Source organism: Microcaecilia unicolor, chromosome 12 (genome assembly GCF_901765095.1).
Source record: "Microcaecilia unicolor chromosome 12, aMicUni1.1, whole genome shotgun sequence".
In the NCBI taxonomy this organism is placed as follows: domain Eukaryota; kingdom Metazoa; phylum Chordata; class Amphibia; order Gymnophiona; family Siphonopidae; genus Microcaecilia; species Microcaecilia unicolor.
In genome coordinates, this window is record NC_044042.1 from 72,411,382 (window position 1) to 72,433,670 (window position 22,289).

General features: G+C 47.6%; 1 protein-coding gene across 7 annotated transcripts in view; it reads left to right on the forward strand.

Moving 5' to 3' along the window:
• RARA (retinoic acid receptor alpha) overlaps window positions 1–17,814 on the forward strand; it is a 171,446-nt gene extending 153,632 nt beyond the window's left edge. For all 7 annotated transcript variants that reach the window (XM_030220664.1, XM_030220663.1, XM_030220667.1 and 4 more), the window contains one exon: window positions 15,304–17,814. In XM_030220664.1, the coding sequence (XP_030076524.1) occupies window positions 15,304–15,497 (194 nt within the window). In that variant the 3' untranslated portion in view covers window positions 15,498–17,814. The remainder of the gene's footprint in view (window positions 1–15,303) is intronic.
• The last annotated feature ends 4,475 nt before the right edge of the window (window positions 17,815–22,289 follow it).

Sequence of the window (22,289 nt, forward strand, 5' to 3'; positions counted from 1 at the left end):
TTTATCTAAAGAGCTCATCATTATATTAAATAAAATAGGTGACACCGGGGAGCCCTGTAGCACCCCACTAACAGAGCTCTAAGCACTAGATAAGAAGCCCTGATGTTTCACTTCATTCTTGGTTGAAAGGATTTTTGCAAAATGAACTCGATCAGTTATTCCTATTTCATCCAGCATGTTCGTTAAGATATTATGATCTAGAAAGTCAAACGCTGCTGATAGGTCAAACTGAAGAATAAAATCACTTGTTTTCCCATACTGCATAGTTTTCTAATATCATTAACTGGAAGACCAAGCAATGACTCTGTACTAGAGCCGTTTCTAAAACCAAACTGTAATGGCCGCAAAATATCATAAAATTCCAAATAACCAGTCACTTGCACAGCTGCTGTTGATTCCAAGATCTTCATAAAAATTGGCATATTTGCAACAGGCCTGTAATTACTGCGATCCTCTGAACTAACAGAAGGATTTTTCAATAATGGTGTTAAAACTATGGGTCCTAAGCTGCGCTGTAGGTGCGCAAATGCCAGAGACACCCATAGGAATATAATAGTTGCGTCTATTATTAGCACGAGCTAAAACGTTGGCGTGCCTACAGCGCGGCTTAGTAAACAAGGCCCAATAACTCCCAATGATATAGGGAAAGAACCTGATCTCAATGACTGGTTAATCCAGACATATAACCATGCCAAAAAACTCAATGGTGGAGATCTTAACAAATATATTGGACAAAGATCCAGAGTCCAGTGTTTAATTGAGAATCTCTTCAATAAGACAGAAACCTCTTCTAGATTTAAATCAGGCCATAGTCTATCAGCTACTACGTGTATTGGATTATCCCAGACATCCAAATATCTACCCGTTAAATAATTCCCAGATGGATGGGAATCAGTATTTCTGACTTTTCTTTTTAATTTTGGATTTTGCTACACCTTTTTCAGTATAAGCTCAGCGTGAGTTACATTCAGGTACACGGGGTATTTTTCTGTCCCCGGAGGGCTCACAGTCTCTCAACATTAGTAAGAGTGTTCTCCGAGGACAAGCAGGCTGCTTGTTCTCACGACTGGGTGACGTCCGCGGCAGCCCCCACCAACCGGAAAGAAGCTTCGCGGGACGGTCGGCACGCAGGGCACGCCCACCGCGCATGCGCGGCCGTCTTCCCGCCCGTGCGCGACCGCTCCCGCCAGTTCCTTTTTTTCCGCGACTGGAGAGAGTTGTGCTTCTGCCACTCTCTCTGTTTCAGCCGCCGGATTTTTCGACCGCGTTTACGCGGATCTTCGCTTCGCTTCGGATTACCGTTCGGTTTTCCCTTTTCTTGTTTGTTAAAAAAAAAAAAATCTCTGCGCGTGTGGAGCACGCGCTCCCCTTTTCCCTCGCTTCCAGCGGGGACGCCACGTTGCGGCCTAGTGGTCGCTCGGTCGTTCATCTTTTCGTGGTGTGATTTTAGCCACCATTGACGACTTTGACTTCGCCGACGCGATTTTTCCGTCGATGTCCTCGAAGGTCCCGAGTGGGTTTAAAAAGTGTGGTCGCTGCGGCCGGCCAATCTCGCAGACCGACACCCACGCTTGGTGCCTCCAGTGTCTCGGGCCGGAGCACAATCTCAAGTCGTGTGCTTTGTGTCTCGGTCTCCGGAAACGGACTCAGGTTGCGAGGCAAGTTCTGCGGGACCGTCTTTTTGGAACTTGCGCCGGCCCCTCGACGTCGACCTCGACGGCATCGGTATCGAAGGCCGGTTCTTCGGTACCGGTATCGATGCCAGAGACATCGGCACCGATGGCAGCGACCCCAGGAGAACAGGTCCCGTCGGCCCGCCGGTCCGCCGGTGAGAGTGGGGTTGAGAGGCCGCGTGGGCAGTCGGCCCCGGTCACTCCCTCAGCTCGTGAGCCACGGGACTGAACCCTGTCTGACCCGGTGCCTCGAGACCGAGGGGGATCGACCTCCTCCTCCTCCATGCCCTCCGGCGCCGGTGACGTGCATCGAAAAAAGGACAAGAAGCGTCGTCACCGGACGCCCTCGGTGCATCCCGAAGAGGAGTCGACGCCGAAGCGTCATCGTCGAGAGGAGAGGTCTCCGTCGGTTGTGGAGGTACCGACGCGTCGGGGTTCCGGCACCTCGGTGCCGTCTCCTGGCTCCCAGCAGCTTCCGGCACCGACACCCTTACCGGCCCCACCGCCTTTCCCGGCAGCGGGCCTGGACGAGTGCCTCAGAGCCATCCTTCCGGGGATCCTGGAAGGGCTGATGCGCCAGGCTGTGCCGGCGCCGGGGGTGCTTGCGCCCTCGGCGCCGATGACTGTGGCGCCGGCGAGCTCTAGCCCGGCGCCGGGGCTGTCGACACCGCCGCCGCTTGCGGTGCCGGTCTCGACTGCCACGCAGGTGGAGTCCCCGTCGATGGAGGGAGCTCCGTCCCCGCCGGCGCGGGAGTCCACCGCTCGACGACACCGAGACCTCGGTGCCTCGACGTCGAGCCGGGCCCGGTACAGGACTCAGCTACATGAGCTAATGTCCGATACCGAGGATGAGGACTCGTGGGGGGAAGAGGAGGACCCTAGATATTTCTCCTCAGAGGAGTCTACGGGCCTTCCCTCGGATCCCACGCCTTCACCGGAGAGGAAGCTCTCACCTCCTGAGAGTCTCTCCTTTGCCTCTTTTGTGCGGGATATGTCTATCAGCATTCCCTTCCCCGTGGTCTCTGTGGAAGAGCCGAGGGCCGAGATGCTCGAGGTCCTCGACTATCAATCACCACCTAGAGAGTCCTCCACGGTGCCGCTGCACAATGTCCTGAAGGAGACACTGCTTCGGAACTGGGTGCGACCATTAACTAACCCCACCATTCCCAAGAAAGCAGAGTCCCAGTACAGGATCCACTCCGACCCAGAGCTCATGCGGCCCCAATTGCCCCATGACTCAGCGGTCGTGGATTCTGCTCTCAAGAGGGCACGGAGTTCGAGGGATACCGCCTCGGCGCCCCCGGGGCGGGAGTCTCGCACTCTGGACTCGTTTGGGAGGAAGGCCTACCAATCCTCCATGCTCGTGACCCGCATCCAGTCATACCTGCTCTATATGAGCATCCACATGCGGACCAATGTGCAACAGCTGGCGGACCTGGTCGAGAAGCTCCCGCCGGAGCAGTCCAGGCCTTATCAGGAGGTGGTCAGGCAGCTGAAGGCATGCAGAAAGTTCCTGTCCAGGGGTATTTTTGACACCTGTGACGTGGCATCTCGTGCTGCGGCCCAAGGTATAGTGATGCGCAGGCTCTCATGGCTGCGTGCCTCTGACCTGGACAACCGCACCCAGCAGAGACTGGCCGACGTCCCTTGCCGGGGGGATAACATTTTTGGTGAGAAGGTCGAGCAGATGGTGGACCAACTGCATCAGCGGGAAACCGCTCTCGACAAGCTCTCCCACCGGGCGCCTTCAGCATCCGCCCCCACGGGTGGGCGTTTTTCCCGGGCACGGCAGGCTGCACCCTATTCTTTTGCAAAGCGTAGGTACAACCAGCCGGCCCGAAGGCCTCGTCAGGCACAGGGACAGCCCCAGCGCGCTCGTTCTCGTCAACAGCGTGCGCCTAAGCAGCCCCCTGCGCCTCCACAGCAAAAGCCGGGGACGGGCTTTTGACTGGATCCACGGGAACATAGCCGCCCTACAAGTGTCCGTACCGGACGATCTGCCGGTCGGAGGGAGGTTAAAATTTTTTCACCAAAGGTGGCCTCTCATAACCTCCGACCAGTGGGTTCTCCAAATAGTGCGGTGCGGATACGCCCTGAATTTGGCCTCCCTGCCTCCAAATTGTCCTCCGGGAGCTCAGTCTTTCAGCTCCCATCACAAGCAGGTACTTGCAGAGGAACTCTCCGCCCTTCTCAGCGCCAATGCGGTCGAGCCCGTACCACCCGGGCAGGAAGGGCAGGGATTCTATTCCAGGTACTTCCTTGTGGAAAAGAAAACAGGGGGGATGCGTCCCATCCTAGACCTGAGAGGCCTGAACAAATTCCTGGTCAAATAAAAGTTCAGGATGCTTTCCTTGGGCACCCTTCTGCCAATGATTCAGAAAAACGATTGGCTATGTTCCCTGGATTTAAAGGACGCATATACTCACATACCGATACTGCCAGCTCACAGACAGTATCTCAGATTCCGCCTGGGCGCACGGCACTTTCAGTATTGTGTGCTGCCCTTTGGGCTCGCCTCTGCCCCACGAGTGTTTACCAAGTGCCTCGTGGTGGTAGCGGCCTACCTACGCAAGCTGGGAGTGCACGTGTTCCCATATCTCGACGATTGGCTGGTCAAGAACACCTCGGAGGCAGGAGCCCTCCGGTCCATGCAGTGCACTATTCAACTTCTGGAGCTGCTGGGGTTTGTGATAAATTACCCAAAGTCCCATCTCCAGCCATCCCAGTCTCTGGAATTCATAGGAGCGCTGCTGCATACCCAGACGGCTCAGGCCTACCTTCCCGAAGCGAGGGCCAACAATCTCCTGGCCCTGGCCTCGCAGACCAGAGCGTCTCAGCAGTTCACAGCTCGGCAGATGTTGAGACTTCTGGGTCATATGGCCTCCACAGTTCATGTGACTCCCATGGCTCGTCTTCACATGAGATCTGCTCAGTGGACCCTAGCTTCCCAGTGGTTCCAAGCCACCGGGAATCTAGAAGATGTCATCCGCCTCTCCACCAGTTGCCGCACTTCACTGCTCTGGTGGACCATCCGGACCAATTTGACCCTGGGACGTCCGTTCCAAATTCCACAGCCCACGAAAGTGCTGACGACGGATGCATCTCGCCTGGGGTGGGGAGCTCATGTCGATGGGCTCCACACCCAGGGTCTGTGGTCCCTCCAGGAAAAGGATCTGCAGATCAACCTCCTGGAGCTCCGAGCGATCTGGAACGCACTGAAGGCTTTCAGAGATCGGCTGTCCTGCCAAATTATCCAAATTCGGACAGACAATCAGGTTGCAATGTATTACGTCAACAAGCAGGGGGGCACCGGATCTCGCCCCCTGTGTCAGGAAGCCGTCGGGATGTGGCGCTGGGCATGCCAGCACAGCATGCTTCTCCAAGCCACATACCTGGCAGGCGTAAACAACAGTCTGGCCGACAGACTGAGCAGAGTCATGCAACCGCACGAGTGGTCGCTCCATTCCAGAGTGGTACGCAAGATCTTCCGAGAGTGGGGCACCCCCTCGGTGGATCTTTTCGCCTCTCAGACCAACCACAAGCTGCCTCTGTTCTGTTCCAGACTTCAGACACACGGCAGGCTAGCGTCAGATGCCTTTCTCCTTCATTGGGGGACCGGCCTCCTGTATGCTTATCCTCCCATACCTTTGGTGGGGAAGACCTTACTGAAGCTCAAGCAAGACCGCGGCACCATGATTCTGATAGCGCCCTTTTGGCCCCGTCAGATATGGTTCCCTCTTCTTCTGGAGTTGTCCTCCGAAGAACCGTGGAGATTGGAGTGTTTTCCGACTCTCATTTCGCAGAACGACGGAGCGTTGCTGCACCCCAACCTTCAATCCCTGGCTCTCACGGCCTGGATGTTGAGGGCGTAGACTTCGCTGCGTTGGGTCTGTCTGAGGGTGTCTCCCGGGTCTTGCTTGCCTCTAGGAAGGATTCCACTAAAAAGAGTTACTTTTTCAAGTGGAGGAGGTTTGTCGTTTGGTGTGAGAGCAAGGCCTTAGAACCTCGTTCTTGCCCTGCACAGAACCTGCTTGAATACCTTCTGCACTTATCGGAGTCTGGCCTCAAGACCAACTCAGTACGGAATCACCTTAGTGCGATTAGTGCTTACCATTATCGTGTGGAAGGTAAAGCCATCTCTGGAGAGCCTTTAGTCGTTCGATTCATGAGAGGTTTGCTTTTGTCAAAGCCCCCTATCAAGCCTCCTACTGTGTCATGGGATCTCAACGTCGTCCTCACCCAGCTGATGAAACCTCCTTTTGAGCCACTGAATACCTGCCATCTGAAGTACTTGACCTGGAAGGTCATTTTCTTGGTGGCAGTTACTTCCGCTCGTAGGGTCAGTGAGCTTCAAGCCCTAGTAGCTCATGCTCCATATACTAAATTTCATCACAACAGAGTAGTGCTCCGCACCCACCCAAAGTTCCTGCCGAAGGTGGTGTCGGAGTTCCATCTTAACCAGTCAATTGTCTTGCCAACATTCTTCCCCAGGCCGCATACCCGCCCTGCTGAACGTCAGTTGCACACATTGGACTGCAAGAGAGCATTGGCCTTCTACTTGGAGCGGACACAGCCCAACAGACAGTCCGCCCAATTGTTTATTTCTTTCGACCCTAACAGGCTAGGGGTCGCTGTCGGGAAACGCACCATCTCCAATTGGCTAGCAGATTGCATTTCCTTCACTTACGCCCAGGCTGGGCTGACTCTTGAGGGTCATGTCACGGCTCATAGTGTCAGAGCCATGGCAGCGTCGGTGGCCCACTTGAAGTCAGCCACTATTGAAGAGATCTGCAAGGCTGCGACGTGGTCATCTGTCCACACATTCACATCTCATTACTGCCTCCAGCAGGATACCCGACGCGACAGTCGGTTCGGGCAGTCGGTGCTGCAGAATCTGTTTGGGGTGTAAATCCAACTCCACCCTCCAGGACCCGAATTTATTCTGGTCAGGCTGCACTCTCAGTTAGTTGTTCTTCGTAGGTCAATTTCTGTTGTACCCTCGCCGTTGCGAGGTTCAATTGACCTGGGTTATTGTTTTGAGTGAGCCTGAGAGCTAGGGATACCCCAGTCGTGAGAACAAGCAGCCTGCTTGTCCTCGGAGAAAGGGTATGATACATACCTGTAGCAGGTGTTCTCCGAGGACAGCAGGCTGATTGTTCTCACCTACCCTCCCTCCTCCCCTTTGGAGTTGTGTGTTTCATCTTTTGCTAGTCATTCAACTGGCGGGAGCGGTCGCGCACGGGCGGGAAGACGGCCGCGCATGCGCGGTGGGCGTGCCCTGCGTGCCGACCGTCCCGCGAAGCTTCTTTCCGGTTGGTGGGGGCTGCCGCGGACGTCACCCAGTCGTGAGAACAATCAGCCTGCTGTCCTCGGAGAACACCTGCTACAGGTATGTATCATACCCTTTCATGAACAAAAATAATTTCTTAGGATCTAATTGATGTCTACCTACCGTATCAGAACAGAAAGTTTTCTTAGCACTCAATAACTTTGATTTATGTAATTTAGTTGCCCTTCCATGCCAATTTTAGTTCTATGGTATTTTGTTTTGATTTCCTCCACTGTCTGTCTAAACATCTGCACTCCTATTTTAACTTCAATAAATCGTTGTTAAACCATGGTCAGGGTTTCTCTCTTTTAGCAGAAAATTTTTCATTATCAATTTTTCCTCTAGATTTAACATTTCTACTCTGCCTCTCAACATTAACATTAACAAATCTCTAATTTATAGTAAAATCCAACTGAAAATGATCAGACCAAAAAGTGCTGGGCTCCAAAATTTAATATCAGAAATTGAGTTATCCAAATAAGTAAACAAACCCAGCCGATGCCCTTTCTCATGAGTAGTATTCACCTGTGGCTGATAAAAAAAACCCCACAGAAGTTAAAACATTAACTAAATCCTCTATTTGGATCACATCACCCAGCAATAAACAGTTTTTTAAACGAGAACATTTTGAGCAATAAAATCATAAAACTTAGATTGGACTTCAGAACCAGGAGGGTGATAAAATAAAATTCATCCCAGTGAACCTCGCAAGGACTCATCCTTAATTTCACAGCGAAGTATCTCTAATCCTTGTTCTGGATATTGACTCGTTTTGCACAAAGATTTGTGAAATAGTGGCAGACCTCTTGGGGGACGTAGCGGACCAGGTCCACCACATGAAGGAGAAGTCAGTATTAGAATACCAGGTGACTGACCCGTTAAAGATGAGCAGTGAGTTATGGCCGAGGATGCTGAAATAACCTGAGGTTCTGGGAAGTGCCTGAAACTAGTGCCTATGACCCTGATGGCGAACCTATGACACACGTGTGTAGCCATTTTTGATGACACGCGGCGCCGCCGCAGTGTGGTCCGCCCTCCCTCCTCGCTCCCGGAAACTAACCTTAAAGCCTCCTTTCACGTCGCAGCAAGCAGCAGCAGGGCAGGCCACTCCTTCCTTCTGTGTCCTGACCTCGCCTGACACACCAAGCTCAAAAGGTTGCCCATCACTGGCCTATGAGAACTGCCTCATAGTGATGTCGAGGACCTTTCTAAGGCTGTCCTAATATTGGAGGATGGCCAGAATGGAAAGGTGCACGTTGAGTATGCGCATAGCCTGCTGGGGGTGCTGTGTCCAAACATGCGGTGGGACATAATGGCACGGTTAGTACAGCTTTACTGTTAAAAGGTAAAATTGCTCTTAAGTGAGATCTGTGGATCACTTTTGCTGAGGCACAAATTAAATTGAAGTGTTGGCTGATCTCTCGCCAGTCACTCTCCGAAACGGGCAGGAGTTTTTTTATGTTTCAACAATTTTATTGATGACATTTCCAAACCAATACATTCCACATACTGAAAATACACAATCTCAAAGATGAAACATTCGTTAGAATACCAAGTGGCTATAACCCGTTATCAATGTTTTAACCTTTTTGTCAACCCCCACCCCACCACTCTTGTAATTACTGATTAACGGGCAGGAGTTTAAAGACATCGCAAGCAGGTTTAAGGGGAGAATATCCTTTGCTGCTGGCTGTTCACTGTTCATGGCAAAACTACTGAAGTGAATACTAAGGGAAAGGGGGAAGGGAAATGGGACTTGATATACCGCCTTTCTGAGGTTTTTGCAACTACATTCAAAGTGGCTTACTTGTATCATTTTTTGTACTTATTTTTGTACTTATTTGTACCAGGGGCAATGGAGGGTTAAGTGACTTGTCCAGAGACACAAGGAGCTGCAGTGGGAATCGAACTCAGTTCCCCAGGATCAAAGTCCACTGCACTAACCACTAGGCTACTCCTCCAAACATTCCATGTAGAAGCCTGCCCTTGCAGATCAGCAACGCGGCTGCGCAGGCTTCTGTTTCTGTGAATCTGACGTCCTGCACGTATGGACGTCAGACTCACAGAAACAGAAGCCTGCGCAGCCTTCTACATGGAATGTTGCTAATGGAATACCAACATTCCATGTAGAATCTCCAATAGGGAAAGGGAAATGGGACTTGATATACCACCTTTCTGAGGTTTTTGCAACTACATTCAAAGCGGTTTACATATATTCAGGTACTTATTTTGTACCAGGGGCAATGGGAGGGTTAAGTGACTTGCCCAGAGTCACAAGTAAGCTGCAGTGGGAATCGAACTCAGTTCCCCAGGATCAAAGTCCACTGCACTAACCACTAGGCTACTCCTCCAAACATTCCATGTAGAAGCCTGCCCTTGCAGATCAGCAACGCAGCTGCGCAGGACGTCAGACTCACAGAAACAGAAGCCTGCGCAGCCGCGTTGCTGATCTGCAAGGGCAGGCTTCTACTACTACTACTACTACTATACATGGAATGTTGCTAGTGGAATACCAACATTCCATCTAGAATCTCCAATAGTAGCAACATTCCATGTAGAATCTCCAATAGGGAAAGGGAAATAGGACTTGATATACCACCTTTCTGAGGTTTTTGCAACCACATTCAAAGCGGTTTACATATATTCAGGTACTTATTTTGTACCAGGGGCAATGGGAGGGTTAAGTGACTTGCCCAGAGTCACAAGTAAGCTGCAGTGGCAATCGAACGCAGTTCCCCAGGATCAAAGTCCACTGCACTAACCACTAGGCTACTCCTCCACTCCACTAAGGAGAAAGCAGTGGAAATAGTGGGGTTTGAAGTGCCAATCCCAGTGCCACAAACTACAGGTGAGCAGTTTGTGAAATGTTAGAGGGTGCCATAAGGGAGGTGGAGGCTGCACTGGCACTCATGAACTAGACCAAAGCTCCAGGTATCACTCCTTGAACTGCTTGGAGAGTGGATTCAGGTTAGCTCACATTTTTGACTCGCACTGGAAATTTTTTTTTTGTTTTTACCCCCGGGGTCTCTGTGGGGTTGGGCACACGGATTGTCTTTTTGTGAAGCTGTGAAGGAAGAATTGGCTCTGTTCCTGTTTTCTTTTTATGCTGGATAGATGAAAGCAGACACTTCCAGGAGTGTGTATGTGTTAAGAGTGCATGTAGGAAGTGGGGTATGTGTAGAATAAGGTTTACCACTACCATGGCTTGTGCCAGCGTAATGGGGGTTGTCTCTTTTAAGAGTAGTTTTAATGAGCTCTGAAGTTTTGAATTCGCCCGTGAAGCGGCAGATGGTAGTTAAGGAGGCAAATTACTCAGGGGCCTGGTATAGAAAGCTCACTTAAACTTCTTTTTTTTTTTTTTTTTATTAAATTCTCCTAAAATTTCCACAAACTTTTTATTTATTTATTTTTGCATCAAATTGGAGAGGGAAAAAAAAGGTGTGGAAGATATCTTGATATCTAGGGCTTTATAATTTGAGTCTTGTGTTTTTTTTATTGTGTGTGTTTATTGTAATCTGCTTACTTGTGGGCAGAATAGAAATTTTTAAATAAATAAGTAAACTAAGATATGTGACATCATAGGCAGACTCTCAATTCTACGAGAGTCCATGGGGGCTGGGATGTATAACATCATAAGTGTGTACACCCCAAATACGAACTGGGGCCTTCCTTGATGTTTTGGAGAGTAAACTGATGGGCTTTTAGGATGGAGAGATTCAGTAATCATTTGGGGTAATTTTAACATGTCTGTTCCAGCTCTTGCTAGTACCACTGGGGTGCAGCCTCGAGCCGCTAGTAGAGTCTGATTTAAAGCTGTTATAGACGTGCTGGGAGTTGTAGATGTCTGGCGTCTACTTTTCCTTATTCTCGTGGCTATACTTTTTTTCCTCCAATCCCCGCAAGTCATATTTGAGGATAGACTTTTTCTGAATTGATAAGTCGCTGCTGTCCAGAGGGCAGAGATATAAAGGATAACGGATTTCATATACTGCCTTTCTGTGGTACAACCACAGACTATGCTATAGAATGGGTTGAATTAAGGACCCAGCCTAAGACTAGAAGCAGTTGGTTCTGGAGGCTCAGTGACAGCTTACTGGATGATGCAGAAAGAGATGTATAAAGATTTGGACTTCACGGTACAGTGCGCATCAACCCTTGAGTGCTATAGGATGCAATGAAAGCAGTAGAAAGGGGTAGACCACTCTGAACCTCCAAATGACGAAAAGACAAAGAGATCCTGATCCTAGCTGAGGTTTTGAATTATGGTATGTGAGTAGAGATGATGGAAGGACATTCGTGTGAGACTCAGAACAAGCTTGCTGTAAAATGAGGGAAGTTAAAGGTGTGTTATGTAGAGGATATTAGCTTTCATCTAAAGAAAGCTAACCAAGTATTTTTTTTTCAACAAGGAAGTCCGGCTAGTAAGCCTTTGGCTAGCAAGGAAGTCCGGCTAGTAAGCCTTTGGCTAGCAAGGAAGTCCGGCTAGTAAGCCTTTGGCTAGCAAGGAAGTTCGGCTAGTAAGCCTTTGGCTTATAAATTGCCTGTATACTGCAGATCAGATATGCAGAAAGAGCAGGCATCTATGAACCTGATGCAGTAATGGCATGGTTCATTCAGTTCTACAGAGAAGTACACGGGACTGAAACTGAACTACTGGAGTTGAAAATTTAGGATTACTTCTCTTTGATTCCTTTGCCAGTGGTGAGGGGTGCCAATGTAGACCACTCTTTATGGACCATCGGTCTGACCTAGTATGGCTATTCTTACGTCTTTCTCCAGAACAGATACCCAACCACCAAGGTGTGCCAAACCTTAGTGGTTGGCACCTCTTCTGGAGAAAGACGTAAGAATAGCCATACTAGGTCAGACCGATGGTCCATATAGTCCAGTATCTTGCTTCTAACAGTAGCCAATCCAGGTCAAAAGTACCTGGCAGGTTACTAAAGAGTAGCAAGATTCCATGGCACTAACATCGGGATAAGTAATGGCTTTCCCCATGTCTGACTTAATAGCAGTTTAAGGACTTTCCTCCAGGTACTTGTCCAAACCTTTTTTAAATCTAGATAAGCTAACTGCTGTTACCACAACCTCTGGCAACGAGTTCCAGAGCTTAACTATTCGTTAAGTGAAAAAAATATTTTTTTTTCCTATTCATTTTTAAAAGTATTACCGTGTAACCTCCTGCAGTGTCGCCTTGTCTTTGTACTTTTTGAAAGAGTTCACCTGCTCTACTCAACCTCTATTGTATCCCCCTCAACTTTCTCTTCTCAAAGCTGAAGAGCCCTAGCCTTTTAATCATTTTGGTCACCCGTGTTTGAATCTTCTCCAATTTTGCTATACCTTTTTGAGATAGGGTGACCAGAATTGCATAGAATACTCAAGGTACATTCTCACCATGAAGTGATACAAAGGTGTTCTGATAATCTTTCTTTTATTCTCTATCCCTTTCCTAATAATTCCTAAAATTTCGTTTGCATTTTTGGCCACCGCCACGCACTGAGCGGAAGAGTTTAATATATTATTCATGACAACACCGAGATCCTAACATCATGTGGTTATAATTTGAGTTGTTCTTCCCAATATGCATCACTTTGCACTTATCCACATTAAATTTCATCTTCCAGTTTTTTAACGTTTTGTGAAATCTCTTATTCAGAGGTAGATATCCCCTAAACTGTATGATTTGAGGGTCCCAGAATTTAAGGGAGATTATATGGCTTCACGGCTCCAGGTAACGCGGGCCTCGGGCTAGGCAAGAGCAGTTACTGGGGCGAATTGTGAGCATTTGTACTGCTCACTCTCCCAGAGTAGGCAGGTTGGACCCAGAAACGTATATACAACTTCAACACTCAAAAACTGAAGCGAGCCAGCTCTGCCTTTCCTCCATTATTTAGGGAAAAAAAACCCCAATCCAAACAACCCATTCTTTGCACATGCCTATCGATGGCAAGATATTTTTCATAGTTCTGCTTGTTCTGCTGTCTCCCGATAGGAGATTAGCATGCAGTTAACTAGAGTATAGAACATCACTGTGAAGACTCAAAACTCTTGAACCAAAATCTTCTTTAATGCAAATTCAAACAAAAGGAAATAACTTACAGTTCTGGAGTGTTGAACAAGAGTCTCTGCCCTGCAGAATTGAGTTTCTCTACCAGCTGTCTCTCTCACTGCAGAGATAAGCTGGGAGCTTTCAGTACTGGCTGAAGAGTGGATGCTGTAAATACTTTTAACTTGGTAAAAACTTGGTTATTTTACAGTAGCTTGAAGAGGGGGGGGGTAATATGCAACAAGGTACAGTAAGTCACCTTACAGATCTTAGAACAGCATGCTTCAAACACATTCTCAACCACAAGGACAAGAGCCAGCCAATAGGAAAAGCCCTATAAGCAGGGCTTCTGAGATTCCTCTGGCCTGGCACCGGCAAGGTTTCCAGAGGCAGGCAGAAGATTCTCTTCCCTCCGCTTGCCTCTCTCCTGTTCCTGTGTGTTGGGACCCGGGTGATTGTGTTAACGTGATAATCCGGTTCCCGGCACACAGGAGCAGGAGAGTGACAGACCGAGGGAGGAGCAGACGTAGGAAAGTGTGAAGGGGGAGGGGCGGCGGCAGCCCTGCACTGGGCCTGGCTCTGCCTTTCGGCAACTGCCCATAAGGTGGGGGGGGGGGGCTCAAGCTTGAGAGCCTGGGACCCCCCTCCTCCCCACACACACACTTTGGGACTTCGGTCAGTCCCCTTAAAATTGCCACACTGGGTGTCTGTTTCTATGGCTGGCAGGGATCCCCAAGCCCTGCCAGCCAAAGAGGTCCTCCATCAGTGTAGTTGGCAGCACTTCTCTGGGCTGCCAGGCTGCCTCCCACCTTCCCTACACCTTGCTTGCTTGTTTTTTTGTGAAACTGAGCATTCATTGAAGGTGTGGGATGGTAGCCTATAGAAAATGCTACCAGGCTGTCTGTGGAGGAACTGTGGCTGGTGAGGCTTGGCTATTCCTGCCAGCAGTTTCAGGTATATGGGAGGGGGGAGGGGAGAACAGAGAGCGGAGGATAGACCAAAACTCTGTCCCCCTCCACACTCCCCCCCAAACATACATCCATGTGTTGGGCCCAGCATCCACGGTCTGGCTATACAGCTGATCACCACTCCAGTCAAGGACCAAGGTGTCATTGTGCACAATACATTGACATCCTTTGCTGAGTGAGTGACAGTGGACTACAAAAAAAAAGAAAATAAAGAATGGAGAATGAAACATAGATTACTGTAATGGCTCTATCTTGCTTCTGATGTGTTGTGTGCAATTCTAGTCACCACATCTCAAAAAAATGATATAGCAGAATTAGGTACGAGCAAAATAATGAAAGGAAATGGAACGACTTTCCTGTGAGGAAAAGTGAAAAGGGTTAGGGCTTTTTAGCTTGAAGAGACAGTTGAGGGGAGATGTGAAATAGATCTATAAAATAATTGGCATGGAATAGGTAAATGTAAAGATTAGGGTACATGCCCTGAGGATACTAAGTAGTACGTGTGAAATAAAATTGGAGGGAAAAATTATATTTTTTTGCTCAATGTACAGTCAAACTCTGTAATTTGTTGCTGGAGCATGTGGTAAAAGCTGTTGGTGTGGCTGAGTTTAAAAAAAGGTTTCGATAAATTCTTGAAGGAAAAGTCCATAAATCATTATTAACGAGAGAGACTTGGACAAAGCTGTTGCTTATCTTTGGGAATAAGTAGTGGGACTCTTAATACTTTTTGGGAGACTCTCAGTTGATTGTGCCCTGTATTGGCCACTATTGGAACCCAGAATACTGGGTTTAATGGGGCCTTGGTCTGGTTTAGTATGTCAAGTCTACTAAGACCTGGGACCACGTCTTCTAATTAGCTAAATATCTGAATGTGTGAACTTTGAGGGAGAGTGATTTTCAGACAGTGGTTTAACTTGGGTAACAATAGCTTTACAAACAAACTTCTGTATCACCTTTGTCCTCTCACTATGTTTTAAAGAAAAGTTGCTCTTACCAAGAAAAGCTGAAGTAATGCACCCAAGAACCAAAGATGCCCCAATTTAAGACTCAGAAAAGCTTATTCAATAAGATGGGGCTAGCGGCAGTGGGTTTTAGTTACAGGAACTAATCCGTCCATGATTTGATGCAAAGATCGGACTAGAAATGAGGAACGTGATTTAAAGATATTATAAAAAACAAAAAAGGACCAATACCAGTTGTACTGTCTGAATATCAAATTTAATAGAACTTTCTCCGTAATTAACTTTATTAAATGACCCCTAGCTTACCCTTTTTTTTTAACCCTAGGTGCTGAACGTGTAATCACCCTGAAGATGGAAATCCCTGGGTCCATGCCCCCCCTCATCCAGGAGATGTTGGAGAACTCAGAAGGTCTGGACAATCTGAGTGCACAGGCCAGCGGGGCCCCCCGTACGGACAGCTGCAGCCCCAGCCGCTCCTCTAGCTCCAATGGAAGCAGCCCGGCCACTCAGTCCCCGTGACCCTCACCACCGTGCATATAGGGACCTTTGTGCAGAGAGCTTGGAGGAAGGAGAGTTGAGACCAGCAACCCCTTCAGCACCACCCTCACACAGCGATTCTCCCCTCTACCACTGCTCTGATGCTCCTTGAGGGACTCCTGGCTGGGGAGAAAGGAAACAAATACCAGTAAAAAGACAGCAAAGCCTGATCAGGTGGCAAGGGGGCTTTCGTTGAGTTTCATCATGCAGCGTTGCACAGAGGACCCTGACCCCCTCAGACTGAAATCCACTTTGGTGACACAGGGTTGAGTTTTATAACTAGTAACAGACTGATTAAGCAGAGCTGAATGCAGACATCACCACTCCTGGGTGGGGGGTGGAGTACTTTTCTCTTTAAGGGAGTGAAGGCATATTTTCTCCCCTTTTTGAGGGAGGGTGCACCTGAACCAAGAAATCACCAGGTAAAGTCCTCCTCCCACCCCACGGAATTACAGGGCTGGTTTATAGGACAATATGAAAATCCTAAGGCCCTTCCCTCCCCCCTCCCCCACCATCATTCCCTGGTACCCCCACACCACAGAACTGTGAATAAACAAACATTTAAAATTATGAAGTGTTCTGTTCACTTATAACTTTTTCTCACTTTTTTTAAATGTTTGCATACACGTTTATCATGTGTGCAGTCTTCATAGCCAGATTTAATTAGTGCTTTAACATGAACACAAGTGACAACCCCTGTCCCTCCTCCCATTACAATAATTATGAAGCCAGCTCACCAGCAAAGCTCCTCCATTTCAGGTAAGTTTTCAGTTGATAAAGGGAGGGAAATAAATTCTTCTATTTCCCCCTCCTCCCCTAAAATAAGAAACCTGTTCTAAAGAAGCAGCAATATGGTTCATTTCAGGAGCCAGGACCTGCATTTCACAGGCAAAAGTTGTAGGCGTTCTAGAAGTTATAGTGGGCAGCTGGATCCTGTCCAGTAACAACTTCCACAACAAGCTGGCAATCAGTTTTTATTTTTCCAACAACCAAGGTGGCCTTTGGGACCTAATTATTCCAGAACAGCTTCCCCTTTTCTCTCCCCTGACCCCCAAGTCACAGGCCTATCCTTGCAAAAAATGGAGGGGCAGGGGACTAGAAAGAAAAGCTGACCCACAACCCCAGCAATCCTCAACTGCTGCTGGAAACTGGGCAGCACAACGGTAAAGCTGACTGCATTAGGAAGTATGGCAGGTGTAAAGGCTTCAGAATAAGAGGTGGGTGAGGGATGTGGGAACCTATTTCATTGAGGTCTATTACACAGTTAGGAGACCCCTTCTTAGACTGACTGAAATTTAGGTTGTAAGGAGGGATGCTGCAGCCCTCTGACCATCTATTTGCACAGTTAGCAACCAACAGGGCCTAATCCCTCGTGGTGGGTGGGAGGAGAGGCAATGGAAGGCAAATGTGAATCAGCTAAGAAGCAGGGGCCTTTAGGAATGTTCTGGAAGTGGGTGGCAGAGGTTATGAATTCATTGTGTTCCAGTGACACATCACTTTTAGCAGATAGTAGGCTGCTTCATGGATGGTGATTTACCTCCCTGAGAGGTGGCAGTTTGCTAAATTGTCATGTAACAGCCAACGTGAAGTGGGGAAATAAATTGTGCATCTCCTTTTTGGTCGGTCTCCAGTGGCAGTTCAAGTTAGGGGTCTGCAAGCAACAATTTTGACAGGGTCCAGGTGGGGTGAGAATCCAACTCGAAAGCTTCAGGAACTGCTTGGGCTGAGTCCCTCCTGCACAAGATGTGACGACATCAACTCGAGCAGAGATAGCATTAAGCAGATTGTACTAGAAGGTGTTTTGGCTGGAACCCCAGTGAAAATATCCCAATATTAAGTATTAATACATTCAAAGTGTTTCCTTCAGTGAGTGTGCAGGGAGCCCATTGGTGCCCCGACTTTCATACCATCCATAGTGTTTAATGGGTTCTTCCCAATTTTTGGAAAGCAGAAGCCAATTTTACAATCATGTTCAATATTAGCAGGCCCTTGCCACTCTGCTACATTCCTCCTTGGTGACTAAACTGAGGCCTCTTGCTCCCAAAGTGCTGAAACTTCTGTCTCAGATTACAGGCCTGTGGTAAGGCTGCCAGTGGCCCAGTCTTAGGTGGTAACTGCTGCTCTCTGGACCCAAGGCACTGGCAAGACTCATCCTCCCACACTGTGTTTTTGCACCTCCAAACAGAACAGGATAACTATGAAAGGAACCATGTTTCAAAAATGAGGCCTTGTATTGTGCAAATATCACTGTTGGCATTTTCATAAAATCTAGCTAAGGAATAAAGTTATATTTATTCTAGAGGTGTGGGCTATTTTTTAATATCTTTCTTCCACCTGTTCACTTTCCTTTAAGGGGAGGGGAGGGGAGGAACAGAGCACCATATATGGGAGAGAGGGGTCTCAAACGACTTTTCTGTGGATGCCTCGTGGAGTGCTCGGTGAACGCTGCAGCTCAATCATGGTCTGAATGAAGGAAACTGTGTGCTGTTAGTCTGCTTAGCAATGCTGTCACTAGAATTATGGCAAAAGAAATAGACCTTGCTGTTTTTAGCATCCGTGTTGTGCTAGAAGAACTGTAACCCCAATTCTACCCCCACAGCAAAAAATTCTAACCAAAATCTAGAAAGAAAAAAAAAATAGCACAAACCCTGCCAAGCATCCAGATGCAGCATGTACCAACCCATCTTACAGGATCATGAACTTCAAACGGAAGTTTCTTTGTCACGGTGCAAGGGGTGAGTGTTAGCAGTAAGTTGTGATTATACTCTACATACCCTGATTTAGGAGTGAAATTCATTACTGTCATGATATGCACAGAACTAACCCATTGGGAGAGATTGTCCCCAGAAGGCATTCAGCATTTTAAAGTCATGTGCAGGCTTCTCTCTTAATGCAGTATAGAAAAAGAAGAATCACCCTTCACATCACAAAGGGAAAGATGACACTTGGGAGGGGGAGGGGGGGGGGAGCAATTTTTGTGCATCTAAAGAGCAGACCTGCAAGATGACTGAAAAAGCAGGACTAATTCAGATTATTTTGCAGGATATTCCAGAATTGCACAACCTTTATATTTTGTGTCAAAGGAATCAAAATAGTATTGTTATGACAGGCAAACAGGAAGCGTGCAAACCTTTTTCTTCTTTCAGAAAATTGGCTGAAGATCCAAAGTTGTATCTAATTCCAGGTAAAATTCTGCTTGGTTCTGAATTGTCGAACAGAGACTTAAAAGGATATCTAGGTCCCGCTTTGTAGCAGTGGGAAGGTTCTCTTCGGGATGGAACCTGTGAGCGGTACCTGTCTGCATGAGCAGGTCTGTGTAAGTTATTTGTAATGGATGTTATGCTACAAAAAAAAAGGATGCAACCAGATATAGGTTAAAAATTCTAGGTCACTGCTAAGATGGTAAGCTCTATTTATTTTGGACATCCATATCCCCATTTTATAAAGCCAGAATATGGATGTCTAAAATTGCAGTACATTCATTTGGGGAGGGGGTGTGGTCTGGGTGGGACTAGAGAGTGGACAAAATATAGATATCCATCTTTGATTTCAGAAAGAGGAGGGACATCCATGTCTAGAAAGATGGATTCCCATCCAGGTTGCAGAAAGCTTCTGTTATTAAGCAGTTCTCCACTGGATGGAGTAAGGGAAGTCCATATATGACATACAGATTTGGATTTCTATATTCTTCACTTGGACGTCCTTTCTGAAAGGCCACTCCACACGTCCTGGATCAAGAAAATTCTCCAAGAGCTTTCGTCCCTTGGAGAGAAAGCAGAAGATTTAGGCCCACTGTAACAATTTTATTTATTTTTGTATTTTGCTTACACCTTTTTCAGTAGTAGCTCAAGGTGAGTTACGTTCAGGTACACTGGATATTTCTCTGTCCCAGGAGGGCTCACAATCTAAGTTTGTACCTGAGGCAATGGAGGGTTAAGTGACTTGCCCAAGATCACAAGGAGCAGCAGTGGGATTTGAACTGGCCACCTCTGGATTGCAAGACCAGTGCTCTAACCACTAGGTCACTCCACTCCGCCAATAAGGATGTATCTTGCCCAGATTCTCTCCCTCAACTCTACCTCTCCTGATACCAGTAGCATGCCAAGGGCATGGGGGGGGGGGGGGGCTTCTGCCCCGTGTGCAGGCAGCATGGGGAAGGCATGCAGCTGTTAGCTCCGCTCTGCTGGTCCCTGCCTCTCTCTAACATTACTTCCTGTGCCTTCGCGCACCCCCTTGCTGGGAAGAAAGGTCTGGTGATGTGCTTTGGGGGGGGGGGGGGGGAATTTGTGTGTGATGTGCTATGGGGGAGGGAGCGATGTGCCTGGAGGGCGCAAAAGCAACCTGCCCGGGTGGCGAACAGGCTAGGAACGCCACTGCCTGACATAGTTGTTAGAATATAAGCAGGAGCGGTCTTATCTCATCAGAACCCCCTGATGAAGCCGTAGCAGGTGAAACCTGGATTCAACATGGGGAATATTTACAAGTTTGGTGTCGCTATTGAAATGGAGATTTTGGACATTGACAAGATAAGCGAATGTTGGTCTTTCATGAGACATTTATGTATTTCAACTATGGACAATGCTGGTTTAGTGCAATGATACATAACAGTGAACACTGCATTGGTTGAGGTCACATTTTGTTTTCTGAGCACTAGTCACTTTATATTTTATGTATTCTGATATTTATGCTGAATCTGGGTTTATAGGAATAATCCATGATCTAATTAGAGATCCCCTGTGTTTATCTCATGCCACCATTTTTATCTCTACTGCTTCCCTCGGGAGGGCATTTCAGGCACTGACCACCCTCTCTGTGAAAAATAACTTCAACCATTTATACATATTTTTGTGTCACATTATGTGTTTTTTTCTATATATTGGTCACAGTTTATCCATAAACTGCAGCAGCAATCGGGGGTGGGGGGGGGGGGGGCACCAGCAGCCCTGCTCTGGGCCTGGTTCAGTCTCGCAGCGGCCCTGACCTCTACCATTCTTAAATTGTCAGTGCATAAAATCTGTCAAAGACTGAGAAAAGCAGCTCAAGCTTTGATAAATATTATATATATCCCAGTCCATATTGAACAGACAGCAGTCAGTGGTTTTTTTTTTTTTTTTAATGCTGACTGCTGTAGGCAGAATTAGGACCTAATCTTCAATCCAGGCCACATCCAGGCTCCAGCATTGACTAGCTGGAGCTAAACGGGCATGTGCTGGCTGCTGAATCATATGCAGATCCCGGTCAATATTCAGCCAGGGCCTACATACCACCAGCATCTCTCATTAAAGGACCAATTCCCTCCCCGTCCCCACCCTAAGTACCAGCTGAGCTGAAAACATATACTTTCGGCACTAGATGGCAGCAACGTTGTTTCACAGCAAAAATCTACTTATGTTAACAGCATAAGAGGGAAAGGGAATGGGACTTTAATACCGCCTTTTTGTGGTTTTTGCAACCACATTCAAAGCGGTTTACATAGTATATACAGATACTTATTTGTACCTGCAGCAATGGAGGGTTAAGTGACTTGCCCAGAGTCACAAGGAGCTGCAGTGGGAATCGAACCCAGTAGAAAAGCCATGCTGAGTCAGACCATGGTCCATCAAGCCCAGCATCCTTCTTAGACAGTGGCTAGTCTAGGTCACAAGTACACAGCAGAAGCCAAGTAATAGATCTATTTCTCATAACTGTCCCATCAACAAAACATCCTTCACAACTGCCCTCACTCCCTGTAACTGAACCTGAAAACCTCCCCACTCCTCACAATTACCCCAACACCCATCTGCCCTCAACCCAAAGCTACTCTTTAACAACTATTCCACCCCACACCTTCCCCCTCCCTAGTGGTGAGAATACCAGGCTGATAACCAAGGAAGACTGGTTCACATCCCACTGCTGCTCCTTGTCATCTTGGGCAAGACATTTAACCCTCTATTGCCTCAGTTTCAAACTTAGATCATAAGCTCTCTAGGGACAGGGAAATACCTACTGTACCTGAATGTAACTCACCTTTAGCTACTACCGGGTGGGGGGGGGGGGGAGTATGAGCTAAATTAGGGGTAGGCAACCTCTGTCCTTGAGGGCCAGAACCCAGTTGGGTTTGGGGGATTTTCCCAATGAATATGCATAAGCTTTATTTGCATATAATGGAAGCAATGCATACAAATAGATCTCATGCATATTCATTGGGGAAATCCTGAATACCGGACTGGGTAGAGGACCCCTGAGCTAAATCTATATAAATAACTTGCAGGGATGAGCAATGGCTCTGCCATAATTAGCCAGGTAGATTTTTGGAATCTTCCCCCATGGCTTTCATTATCTTTTGTACACTGATAACACTCAGATCTATGTCTCTACACAAGAAATGTCAGGAATCCACTAGCGCACCTCATCCTGTTCATCTGCCATTGCCACATAGATGTGAAAAATGAACTTGCAGAGCTGTTGTTAGTAATATATAATTTCTCTTTAAAATCAAGCATGGTACTGAAAGATTGGAGGGTGGCCGATGCAATGCTAATTTTTAAAAAGGGTTCCAGAGGTGATCCAAGAAATTATGGACTGGTGACCCTAACGTCAGTGCCAGGTTAAAAGATAGAAAACAGAGGGTAGGGTTAAATGGTCAGTATTCTCAATGGAGAAGGGTAGTTAGTGCGGTTCCCCAGGGGTCTGTGCTGGGACTGCTGCTTTTTAACATATTTATAAATGGCCTAGAGATGGGAGCAACTAGTGAGGTAATTAAATTTCCTGATGACACAAAGTTATTCAAAGTTG